The following is a 12,411-nucleotide window of genomic DNA, read 5'->3' as shown; positions in this document are numbered from 1 at the left end:
GCCATTCTTGAAAGCAGTTTGGAACTGTGCCCCAAAAGCTGTTATTAAACTGTGCTTACCTTTTGACCCTAAGATACCACTACTAGGTCTGTGCCTCTAAAGAGATCAAAGAGAAAAAAAGGACCCACATATACAAAAATATATATAGCAGTTCATGGTGGCAAAGAAGTGAAACTGAGAGTATGCTCATCAATTGGGGAATGAGTAAATAAGTTATGGCATTTGTATGTAATGGAGTACTATTCTAAGAAATTATGAAGGGGATGTTTTCAGAGAAGCCTGAAAATACTTATATAGACTGTTGCAAAGTGAACTGAGCAGAACCAAGAAAACAATTTATACATTAAAAACAATACTGTAGGAGCAGCTAGGTCACACAGTGAATAGAGCTCTGGCCTTGGAGTCAGGAGGACCTGAGTTCAAATCCAGCATCAGACAGTTAACACTTACTAGCTATGTGACCTTGGGCAGTTCACTTAACCCCAATCACCTCACCAAAAAGCAAAAAAACAAACAAACAAAAACCAACTTTGAACATATATATAAAGAAAACTTGGAAAGACTTGCCAATTCTGATTAGTGGGGTGGAACTAACCACAGTTCCAGAGGTCTCCTGATAAAACGTGATATCCATCTCCAGATGGAGATGTTATGGATTCAGAGTACAGATTGAAGCTTTGTGGTTTTTTTGGTTTTTGGTTTTTTTGGGTGGGGGACATGGCTAAATGAAGGAATTTGTTAGATATGACTTTAAATATTTGCAATGGATTTTATTTTTATTTTTTAGTGGGTAGGGGAGGGAGGGAGAGGATTTAAACTGAAAATAATGTAAAATTGAGTTAAATAAAATCTCTGCTGATCAGTGAGAAACTACTCTTCCTTTTCCTCTTTATCAGAATTGTTTTTATTTGTGTCTTCAAAATTTCATTCTTGAGAGCTTCCTATCCTTCCTTAGCTGACTTTCTCACATTTAGTTCTTGGAATTCTTTTAACCTTTTGAAATCTCCTCTCCCAAAATATGTTCATATTAGATTCTACTCAATTTTCCTCTCTTTTATCATAAACTTCACTCAAAGTTCACATCTTTTTGACCCCAGGGACCAGTTACCCTTTGTTGATGACTCAGTTCAAGAAAAGCAGAGCCTCATTGGTTCTTCCATTTTTTGAAAGGTGCCATTTTCTTCAAGGCAAGGCTACAAATTACTAACAGCACTAACTTTAACAGAGGGAGCATTCTAACAAATGATGTTTGGATAATTGAATTCTCTTCCATTGCTTTTACCATACCAGCTTGTGATCTCTTTGGTGAACTCTTTATTTTTCCTTTTTCTAATGTAGGTTATCTTGAGTAGTGTACTCAGGTGACAGTACTGCTTCTATTTTTGCCTCAATTGCATTCCACCAGGCTTTTATCCTCTGGAACTTGGACCTGTGGGTGTGATTCTGTCCTCACAAAACTAAAAACCTTTCTGTTCTTCCTCTGCCTCACCTCTGAACTGTAAATGATCCCAAGAGTCAGAGTGACTGGGGGTTCTGTAATCACTATTTATTGGCAGATCCTAGGGGTGAGAGTCCTTATCAACTAATATATTCTCCATATTTTGATAGGTTTCTTCTCTGCTTGCCGTAACCCTGTGGTTCACAATCAATATCTTCTTAGGCTTAACAACTCCTGTTCCTCTCTCTACCCAGTAATCTGATTTCTATCCCTCTCATCTCTCAACATTACACATCCTTTTCTTTCCCTTCTCTTCTAGTATACTCTCCCTCCCCTGTCCTTACTTCTGTCCATCTTTAATAAAGTCTTACTTCACACTCTATCTTCTTGAACAAATGTAAAACTTTCTTTCCCCAGAAGATACTGCATCTCTAGCTGTTCTTTCCAACATTATATGCTCTTGATGCTTTCCAAAGCACTGGACCAAGAGAACTAAGCATACACCCATGTTTCTACTTCTAGACTGTCCTATCTCTCAACAATCTCTCTTCTTTTGAGATTTGATCCATTAATCTGTATTATATACTGGACTCCAAGGGAAAGGAGGCTAGCACTTGAATCATAGCCTTCATCTTTATCCCCACCACTCTTGTCATGCTAGGGACTTTATATGTGTTGATGTTTTCTGAAATAATCTACACCACCAATATTTTTTTTTGGTGAGGCAGTTGGAGTTCAGTGATTTGCCCAGAGTCACAGAGCTAGTTAAGTGTCAAATGTCTGAGGCCGGATTTGTACTTAGGTCCTCCTGACTCCAAGGATGGAGCTTTATCTATTGTACACCACCAACTCTTCACTCTCCAAAATTTTTATTATCTGTACCTTCAGTCTACCTCACCCACACTGAAGATCTGATCTGATCATCACCCATGATTATTCCACCTCTATGATCCAGAATTATGAAATCCCTCATTTCAACTATAACTTCTATTCTTCAATCTCTAATTTTCCTTCCAAATCTATTCTTGATTTTATGTCCTTGTTCTCCTGTTCCATTTCCCATGTTCTTACTTCCTATCACAGTCTTGACTGTAGGTCCACCACTTTAGCCTTACATTATTAACTACCTTTGAATGTTTTGTTCCTTTGTCCTTTTGATTGACATCCCTTACCAGCTCTCAACATGAGTTAACGCATCTACCTTTTTCATTTCTGTTCATGAAATACTAAATTTTCCTGGAAAAAGTCATGCAACCATCCAAATTTGTTACCCAGTTAGCATTAATTAGCACCCAGTCCACATTATAGCATGGCAATCTCTTTATTCTTCCATGATTGATCCTCTCATACTCTCAACAGTAACTATCTCAAATCTTCTCTCCTATTAAATCTTTTGTTATTCCTCCGCATGCCTTAAGTATAAGATTTTGTTGCTTCCTTTATTGAAAAACTTAGTTCTGATGATTGCAACCTCCCTTTTCTTCTCTGCTCTATGCCCAAAGCCCATCTTCTCCCATTCTCTTTTCCTTTGCTTTAGTCTCTGGTAAAGAATGGCCCTTTTCCTTGCGATTACAAATTTGTATTTAAGTAATTTCCTTGTAATTACTAATTACTCGGCATATGCCTTTAATCTCATATCTCCCGTCTCTTTGAGAAGCTTCTCTCCTAGAATACTCTCTCTGTTTTTCTCATCTCAATCTCTTATCCTTTGGTTTCTTCCCCAGTATCAATAAATATGCCCAGATTGCTCCCATCCTTTTTTTTTTTCAAATCTTAGACTTAAATACTATTACTTGAATACACAATAAGAAAAGAAAAAGAAACATTAACTTAAATATTGAAACTTAAATACAAAATAAGACAAGGGGAAAAAAAAACATTGCCATGTGCACAGCAGAACGTAAGAGAGGATTCAAAATATAACAGCAATAAATTTCCATTTCAAGAAAACCTATAAAAAGCACATTGTGTTCAGAGCTGTCCATCTTTCCTTTGTTTCCTTGTAAGTTTTCTTTTGCTCTCCGCTGTGCACTTTTTACTTTGTTGTTTTTTCCATATCCTCCCCCTACCCCTGCAAGTGCAGATATATTTATATGTACTATACATGTAAACACATACATACATGTGTACATACACATATACACAAAGATACATATATACATACATAAATCTAGGTATCTGTAATCGTACTCATAGACATATAGATTCACATGCATCTCTGTAAGACTATACTGTACTTATTTGTCCTGTTTCTCTGATGGTAGATAAGCTTTTCCTTCATAATCCAAGTCTTTCCATATTTTTCCAAGTCCACCAACTCATCATTTCCTATGCTACAGCAGTATTCCAACCTTATACTGTCTAGTTATTTTAGATAGTCCAAACAACATTGATGAATATGGCTAACACATAGTGTAGTTTCCCTGTTTTTCTCTTTTGATTAAATCTATTTCAACCTTAACTTTGTCCAAGATTGTGATTATCACCCTGCTCCTTTTTCCCTAAGAAATTCTCCTGATCTTTATTTTATGTTTGCACTTATCTCTTATTTATTTCCTGTCCCTTCTGACTCCTTTGATTTACTTCTACCTGCTACCATACCCTCCTGTTATTTAACCTACCCCTCCAAGGATCCTTCCCTTACATTCCCATTCCCATTAATCAAAACACCATTCTATACCCCACTTTAACCTTCTCCCTCACTCTGCCCTCTAAAGATCCCCCCCATCCTCTCCACTGTCCCTATCTCCTCAGCATTTTCTTTCTTTCTGAATTTAGAAGATTTTTATATTCTTCCAGATATGTATGTGTTGTTCCCTCTTGAACCCATTCCCAATGAAAGTAGGCTCCCAGAACTACCAACCCTCCTCCTCAATCTAATTGCTCTGTGTCAGTTCTTCTTCTGACCCCTCATTTGTGTAATTACTCTTCTTAGCTATTTCTAAACGATTTTATTTTTTAAAGTCATATCACACTCAGGTCTACCCCAATCTGTCTTATGAGCTACCTGATTACTAATAACAGTCTTACTCATACGTTTTACGTTTCTTTATAACAAAGGTAAAGAGTCTGTCCTTATTGAGTCCCTTGCGATTAGTCTTTGGTATATACCTTATATTTCTCTTGGCTCTTGTATGTCAAATCTTCTGTTAAGTTCAGGTATGTTTTTGTTGTTTTTTTCACACAATCCTGAAAGTCTGACCATTCATGAAATGTCCTTTTTTCATTTAGGATTATGCTTAGCTTTTCTGGGTATGATATTTTCAGCTGTGACTCCAGTTCTTTTGCTCTTCAACATATAGTGTTCCAAGACCTGTGGTCTTTAGTGTTGCCACTGCTGGGTCTTGTGTGATTCTAATTGTGGCGCCACCGTGTTTAATTTGTTTTATTTTGTTTATTTTCTTGTTGATCATAATATTTTATCCTTGAGATGGGGGTTTCAGAATTTGACTATGATGGGTTTTCCTCATAGGATCTCTTTCAGGTGGTGATAGGTGAATTTTTCCTATTTCTGCTTTCATCTTGTTCAAATGCTTCAGGACAGTTTTCTTTAATTATTTCTTGCATTATTGTATCAACATTGTTTTTTTGATCATAGCTTTCAGGTAGTCTGATTATTCTTATGTTTTCTCTTCTTGATCTGTTCTCCAGATTAGTTGTTTTTCTCATGAGATATTTCATGTTCTCTTCTATTTTTTTCATTCTTTGTATTTTGTTTCATTGTTTCTTGGTTTCTTATGACTTTGCTGTCTTCCCGTTGGCTAATTCTGATTTTCAAGGAGTCGTTTTCTTCCTTAAGATTCTTGATCTCACTTTCTAATTGGTTGACTTTCTTTTCATAATCTTGTTTTTCTTGAATTGTTCTCATTTTTTTTTAAGTTTCCCCTCAGTCTCTCTCATTTGACTTTTAAAGTCCTTTTTAAGCTCTTCTGTGAATTCTTTCTGGGCAGGTGACCATTTGGCATTTCTCTTTGGGGTAGGAGAGGATTTCTTAGCTTCAGTGTCATCTGAAGATGAATCAGTCTTCTCAATTCCCATTGTAACTTTCTGTGGTTGAATTCTTTCTCCCTTGCCTACTCTTTTTTTTTAAAATTTGTGGCAGCTTATTTTTTGTAATTACCTCTAGTCCTAGAATGTGGGGGATGGTGCCTCTGGCGTCAATTTTCCCTTCTAACCTGGTACCGAAACCAAGACCTCTAGCCTCCAGTAACTGCCCACAGCCAATTGTGTCACTGTTCCACTGCTTCTGTACTCACTGGGCATGTGCTGGTTCCTTCTTGCCCAGGGTCACATCTCTGCAGCACAGCTGGGCCCGATGTTGCTTTTCAGCAGAAGTTCCCTCTATCTTCCGCAGTTTAGATGCCCAATTCCCCTCCTAGTCCTGGGAGTAAAAGTTCTTGTTGCTGGAGCTGAGGCTGGCTCTAGGGCTAACTCTAGGGTCACAGCTTGTTGTTTAAGAGGAACTAGCCTGGAAGTGTTTATTCTTCACAGGGACAAAACCTCATCCTGGGATTTTTCTTTAGATCTTCTCTGCCCTAGGAGGATCACTGTTCTGCCCCTACTCTTATTTATTTTTAACTGCTCTATGTTCAGCTTGAGGCATTTTATCTTGTTTGTGGGGGAATTTTGAAGAGCTTGGAATTTTCTAACCTACTCCACCGTCTTTCCAGAATCCTTTCCCTGTTCCCATCCTTAAGAGAAAACCTTTACTTGACCTCATCATCCTTTCAAGTTACTGTCCATGCATCTTCTCCTTTCATAGCTAAACTGTATAGGCATCTGTACTCATTGTTTCCATTACCTTAATTAACAATTACTTTTCAATCCCTTGCATTCAAGCTTCTGACTTTACCACTTAACCAAAACTACTCACCCTAAGGTTATTAGTGTTTTCTTAATTGCTAACTCTAAGTCTCCTAATTGAGTTCCCTTGCCTTCAGTCTCTCCCCTTTCTGCCTCTATACAGCTAACCAATGAATATTTCTATAAATCCACTTACATTAGAATTACTTCAAAAAATACTTGTAATCATATTGATCTGGGTTGTTTGCAAAGTCTTTAATAGAAAGACTTATATATCAAATTTTAGCTTGGCATTTTTTTAATTTCTGAAGACCAAGTCAGCATTGGATCTTGGAAGCTTCTTTTGTTTGCAACTATAGCAAGTCACTTGCTTACATTTCTGATTGTTCCTATGATACCTGACCTTTCTTTTATTCTATGTTCTTTCTTAAATATAGGTGCTAGACTCAGAGCAAGACCCAGCAGAGCATGTCCCAGAAGTTGAAGAGGACTTGGACCTTCTATATGATACCTTAGATATTGAGAATCCAAGTGACAGTGGCCCCGAAATGGAAGATGATGATAGTGTCCTCAGTACTCCTAAACCAAAATTAAGGTAAGGAGATTGATAGAGGTTCACTACAACCAAGTCAGATTCATCATCCCTATCTAAGCTAAGAAATGTTCAGATACTCATTTCTTCCTTTGAAATTGGTTAAGTTGCATCCTTGTTTTTCCTTTTTATCATCAGAACATGTTTTGACAAGAAGTTCGTGAATATTTTTCCTTGTGTTAAGAAGCTCTCAGTAGCCCTTCTCATGAATAGGTTGACACTAAATCATGTTTTATTTTATTTTTTTTTAATTTACTAACAAGTGAGTACTACTAGTCTCAATAAACAGATTTTACAAGAGTATTCCAATTATGAGGTTGTTTATTCATAAGTTTCCTCTGGGAGAAGGCTGTCAGACTTGAAATCCTCCTAAATCTGGTTTACTTTAGAAGCTCCAAGTTCAGTTTTCCGTTAAATTTGGAATCTGCTGAGAATTTCTTTTGCATTAGGGTTTTCTGGGGACAAATGAGATTTATTTGAATTCTTGAAATAAAGTTCTGAGTAAATAAGATTACTATTTCTGTATTCAAACTTCTTAGGCCCTATTTTGAAGGTTTATCACACTCCAGTTCTCAAACAGAAATTGGCAGTATCCACAGCATGAGAAGCCATAAGGAACCATCAAGTCCAGTAAGTAAACGTTATTTAGGAAAAAATTTTTTGCATGTACTATAAGTAATATATATATATGTATATGTAAAACAGTACTATAAGTAGAAACTGCAGCCCATAAACCTGCCTCCAGCCCTCTAGTCTATGTCTCAGAGGAAAATATTGTGTCACATTTAATATATGGAAGTCATATGACTTCTTACAAGCTTATTATTCCCGACTTGTTGCACAAATATTTGTCCTGATCACGTTCTTCAATTTAGCTAGTTCTGGTTAGCTAGCTTTCTCTGTCAAATTACTAATCTCCATCTTTCTTACTTTTCCTATGGATTTTTCCTGTCAGTGCCAGAACCTTTGATATGCCTTTCTTCATTCAGTATTAAGTGCTCCATTTTGGTCTTTTTTTTCTGACTGCTAATGTCTTGTTCCAAGCAGATGGAAGTGCCTGAAAAGACAAGGAAGCATCAGGGAGACATTGTTCCTGACACCATATCTTACGTAAGTTTTTGGTTCAAACCATTTTTTCCTTGCTAACCATTTAGTAGTCCTTTGGCTACTGTTCATTTCTACAGTGATTTACTCCTGCTTAGCCTCTGGTGTACAAAAGTTCAATATATCTTATCACCCAGCTACAGATCTTGAGAAGGCTGATTCCTTCCAAAATCTGGCCTCCAACTTTCCAGTCTTATCTCTCCCTGTTTCCCTTCACCATTCTATCTCTTTAGCCATACCATACTATTCATGATCTTCACAAAGGTTCCTGCCTCTACCCACTTATCTAAGCCTTTTTTTTCCTTCAGGGCTCAATCCTTATTCCTCCTCTTTTGTAAGCTTTCTCTCTTCTGTAGTATGAGAAGCAGCCCAGCCCACATCAGCTTCAGTGCTGGACTGGAAATCTGAACTGAATTCTTATTCTGCCTAGAGTGCTTGTTACCTGGGTTCACTGTCAAGTCACTTATCCTTTCTGAACCACAGCTTCCTTATCTACAAAATAGAGATAATAGGGATAAACCATAAACCCCTACTGCTTTCCAGTTACTGTGCTAGGTATTGAGGATTCAATTGCAAGTGAAAAATAAAACCTGCCCTGTTGGAGTTTATACACTAATGGAGAAAGATTATACGCAAATGAAAGCTGAAAATCAGGGAAGTCCAGAGAAGTCTAAAAATAGTATAGCCAGTGGGAAAAGGAGAGATTATGCTGGGCCCACTCCTTAAATAGAGGCCATTGGCCCTGCTCTTTGGTCATAGGGTCCGGTCAGAGGGGCAAAGACCAATGATGAATACCAGGCAGATTCAGTCTTGTTAAATAATGAGGTTTTTCCAGTATGGAGTTTCCTTTGCAAAGACAGGGTACAATCTGAAAGTCTTCTGTTCAGAGATGCCTAGTTTTATCCTTTGAACATCTTGAGGGGACAAAAGCCTTTGTTCTTTATCAGCTGTGACATCCTTTCCTCTAACTTTCTCCACTTGTCACCATTTTTCTCCATAGGGAATATACAAATTCCTCCTGCATAGTGATAAATCCACCGAATCTGAAAAGGCAGGAGGCTGCATCAGTGGGTATTTTTTCTATGCTAATATAAATCCACTTCACAAAGCTCTCATTTATGGGTGAAACAAAAAACTTTTATGGTCCAGTTGCCTATGTAAGATACTGGAAATGTAAGAGGGGGCTAGCTTATAAAGAACTATTAATGTCAAACAGAGAATTTTGTGTATGATCCTAAAGGTGATAGGGAACCACTAAATTTATTGAGTACGGGGTAACATGGTCAGACCTGTGCTTTAAGAAAATCACTTTAATGGTTGATGTGGTGGTTCTTCTGCTCTGGATACTTTCTACCTTTTGTTAACCAAAAAAATTATCTCCGGTCCATGAGACATTGCATTGCAACTAGATTTATTACAAGAGAAATAACTTGCATGTGGAACCCTAAGGGAGGGCAAAGAGTTCACAATCCAAATAGAAGTTTGTGTATTCTGAAATTTTGACAAAGAGGAGAGGAAACAGAAATCTCCACCTAAATGGGAGTTGAAATCATGAATAATTAAGATGGCAAAACCAGCATTCTTTTTTCCTTGGGAACTATTAGAAAATGAAGAAGTGATCATCCACTTATCTACAAGGCTCCCAGTTGTACAGGCACTTTCCCAGTGTAGTGCAGACTGACTAGTGCCTGTCTTCACTCTCAAGGACACACAGGGAGTCCAGCATGGGGTGCAAACAACAAATTCTATCAGCTCAGGGCCGGGAGGGGGGGAGTGGGGGGGAGTACTTCATACTTGACTTGTTCAGGGCCTCTTGCATATTGCGGGTCCAGGGTTTCTGGACAAGTTCAAGGGACCCCTTGATATTCCTTAACACTTATCAGTGTCTTTCTTAAGCTGTGTTGTCCAGATCTGAATACTATACTCCGGGTGAGGCCTAATAAGGGCAAGGTACTTAATACAACTGTCACCTCCTTATATCTGAAAGCTGTGCCTCTCTTAATGCAGCCCAATTTAGCATTAGGGTTTTTTTTAACGGCCATTTCACAGTACTACTCATATTGAGCTAGAAGTTCACTAACGTTTTCAGATTTTTTTTATGACAACTTCTTTCTTCATCTTCTATTTGTGAAGTTTATTTTTTTAGCTCAAGTGCAAGACATTGATCTTATTAAGTGCAGCTCAGTATTCTAGCCTGTAAATATCTTTTTAGATCCTGACACCATCATTTACTTCGTAAGCTGTCCCTCTTAGCTTTGTATTATCTGAAAGTTTGATAAGCGCATGTCATCCCTGCCTTTATCCAGGTAATAAATGAATTTCACTTTCAGAGGGCAAAGAACAGATTTCTGAGGTACTCTACTGTAGACCTTCTACCACAATGACAATGAACTCTTTGAGTCTTGCTATTCACCCAATTTTGAATTCATCTGATTGTATGATTGTCTAATCCATATCTCTTCATCTTCTATATAAAAATAGTATGAAATACTTTTTTTAGCTTTGCTAAAATCCATATCCTCAGGATTCCCTTCATCTACCAATTTAATAATCCTATCAAAAAAACACGTAAGTGTAATCTGGCATGGCCTGTTCTTGTAGCATGGCTTTACCCGTTCCTGCTCTTTGTAATTGCTGATCGCCTTTCTAGATACTTAGCAACTTTCTCTTCAGAAGCATGTTCTCGAATTTTCCTAGGAATCAAAATCAGTCTCAAATCATTTATAGTTAGAAGACTATTCTCTCCCTTCCTCCCTCCCTCCCTTCCTTCCTTCCTTCCATCAGGATATCATGTCATTCTCCAATCCTGTGGTACCTCTTTGTTTCATCATAATCTTTCATTTAATTTTTTTAAAAATTCTGAACTTAAGCACAAAAACAGACTTGTATATCAAGCTTAATCTTCATTTCATACCACTTTTTTTGAAAAACAGATATACTTCCACATGTCACTTTAAAAACTGTTATACTTATTCATGCTTTCTTTTGAAATTACTTCTGTTATCTTCTGTACATTTAAAATTTTTTTTCCGTGATCCCCCTTTTTGGGGGTGGACACTCTTGCAAATCCTCTACTTTAACCCTATCTTCTAATTAAAAATCAAGAGAAAGAAAAAATTTTTTAAAAGCCTGCATAACAAATAAACATAGTCAACCAAAGTAAATCCACACAATGGCCATAATAAAAAATGCATGTCTCTTTTTGTATCTTGAGTCTATCACTAATCGGTCTGAAGATAGGTAACATACTTCATTATGGGTGATTTAGAAATAAAGTTCTTCATTGCACTGATGATAGTTCTCAGATCTTTCAAAGTTGTTTTTCTTCACAATGTCCTAGAAATTGTTCTCTCTTAAATTGTCTCTTTTGTTCTTTTTTTACAATACAATATTATACTGTATTCATATATCACAATTTGTTCAACCATTTCCTCATTAATGAGTATTCCCCAGGACTCTTGTTCTTCTCTTTTCTTTTAATCCCCACTTTAGGATCAGAAAGTTTGTCTTAATACTAGCTATTTCCTCCCTGCTGTTATCTTCTTTCCTAAACTGGCCCCCAGCCATATCCCAGTTTGTTTCCCTGTTGAGTATGATATATTTCCACACAAAACAATTTGTGTTTGTCTGATCACAACTCCTTTGTCTGTTCAAGTAAGTGAGATTCAACTGAGTTGAGATTTCCAGCCACCTCTTCCTCTGTTAGTATATACTTCTCACATTTTTGTTTTTTATTTTTTAGAAATAGCAAATTATAATGCCTTCTTCCTCCTTTCTATACTTGAATATTCCTTTTACCATCCCTTCCTTTTTTCTTCTTAAGAATCTCCAGAACACAACCAAACCATTCCCAGGTCTTGTCGTTTTCTTATTTTAGTTACCTTTTCTCGTAATATTTTGAAGACAGTATGGTTTTGAAGAGCCATTTATTTCTTCACCCTCTAAATCATCACACAGCTCATCCAACTACTCAAATACACCTTTATAAGTTTTTCTTGAGTCTTATGTTTGTATTTTAAAGTTCATCCTCAGCACTGGTATTTTAAAGTTTTCTATTCCATTAAACATTCTGCCCCCTACCAACCACTACCCACACACCCATAGTATTATATTTACCTTTGCAACATAAGTCATTCTTTGTTGGAAACCTGTATCTTTTGCCTTTTGGAATATTGTATTTCAAGATTTCCTCTCATTTATAGTAGAAGTTGCCAAGTATTATGTGATCCTTACATAAGGTGGTACTTAAACTGCTTTCTGGATATATTTTTTCTTCTTTGATGTGGGAGCTCTGCATTTTGGCTGTGACATTCTTGGGGCTTTTCCTTTTTTTTTTTTCAGGAGCTTATTAATAGTTTGTTTTGTTTTATCTTATCTTGCCCTTTGGTTCTTTTTATTTACTCCTTTCTTTTTCAAATAAGTTTTATTGATGTCTTTTGTTTTTTACATTAACATAGTTTTTCCTTATTTTCTC

At 36.8% G+C, this 12,411-nt stretch overlaps 1 protein-coding gene across 4 annotated transcripts in view; it reads left to right on the top strand.

The window, feature by feature from the left end:
- Positions 1 to 12,411, top strand: part of PACS2 (phosphofurin acidic cluster sorting protein 2) — a 330,978-nt gene that overhangs the window by 186,788 nt on the left and 131,779 nt on the right. For 3 of the 4 annotated variants that reach the window (XM_020974848.2, XM_020974846.2, XM_078151577.1), the window contains 3 exons: positions 6,679 to 6,836; positions 7,373 to 7,463; positions 7,878 to 7,943. In XM_020974848.2, the coding sequence (XP_020830507.1) occupies positions 6,679 to 6,836; positions 7,373 to 7,463; positions 7,878 to 7,943 (315 nt within the window). The remainder of the gene's footprint in view (positions 1 to 6,678; positions 6,837 to 7,372; positions 7,464 to 7,877; positions 7,944 to 12,411) is intronic. The other variant, XM_078151576.1, reaches the window with a different exon arrangement.

The sequence above is a fragment of the Phascolarctos cinereus genome, unplaced genomic scaffold, assembly GCF_003287225.1.
Source record: "Phascolarctos cinereus isolate Bilbo 61053 unplaced genomic scaffold, phaCin_HiC Scaffold_3;HRSCAF=262, whole genome shotgun sequence".
Lineage (NCBI taxonomy): Eukaryota > Metazoa > Chordata > Mammalia > Diprotodontia > Phascolarctidae > Phascolarctos > Phascolarctos cinereus.
Note: the sequence above shows the minus strand (reverse complement) of the source record. Positions and strands in the feature narration are given on the sequence as shown.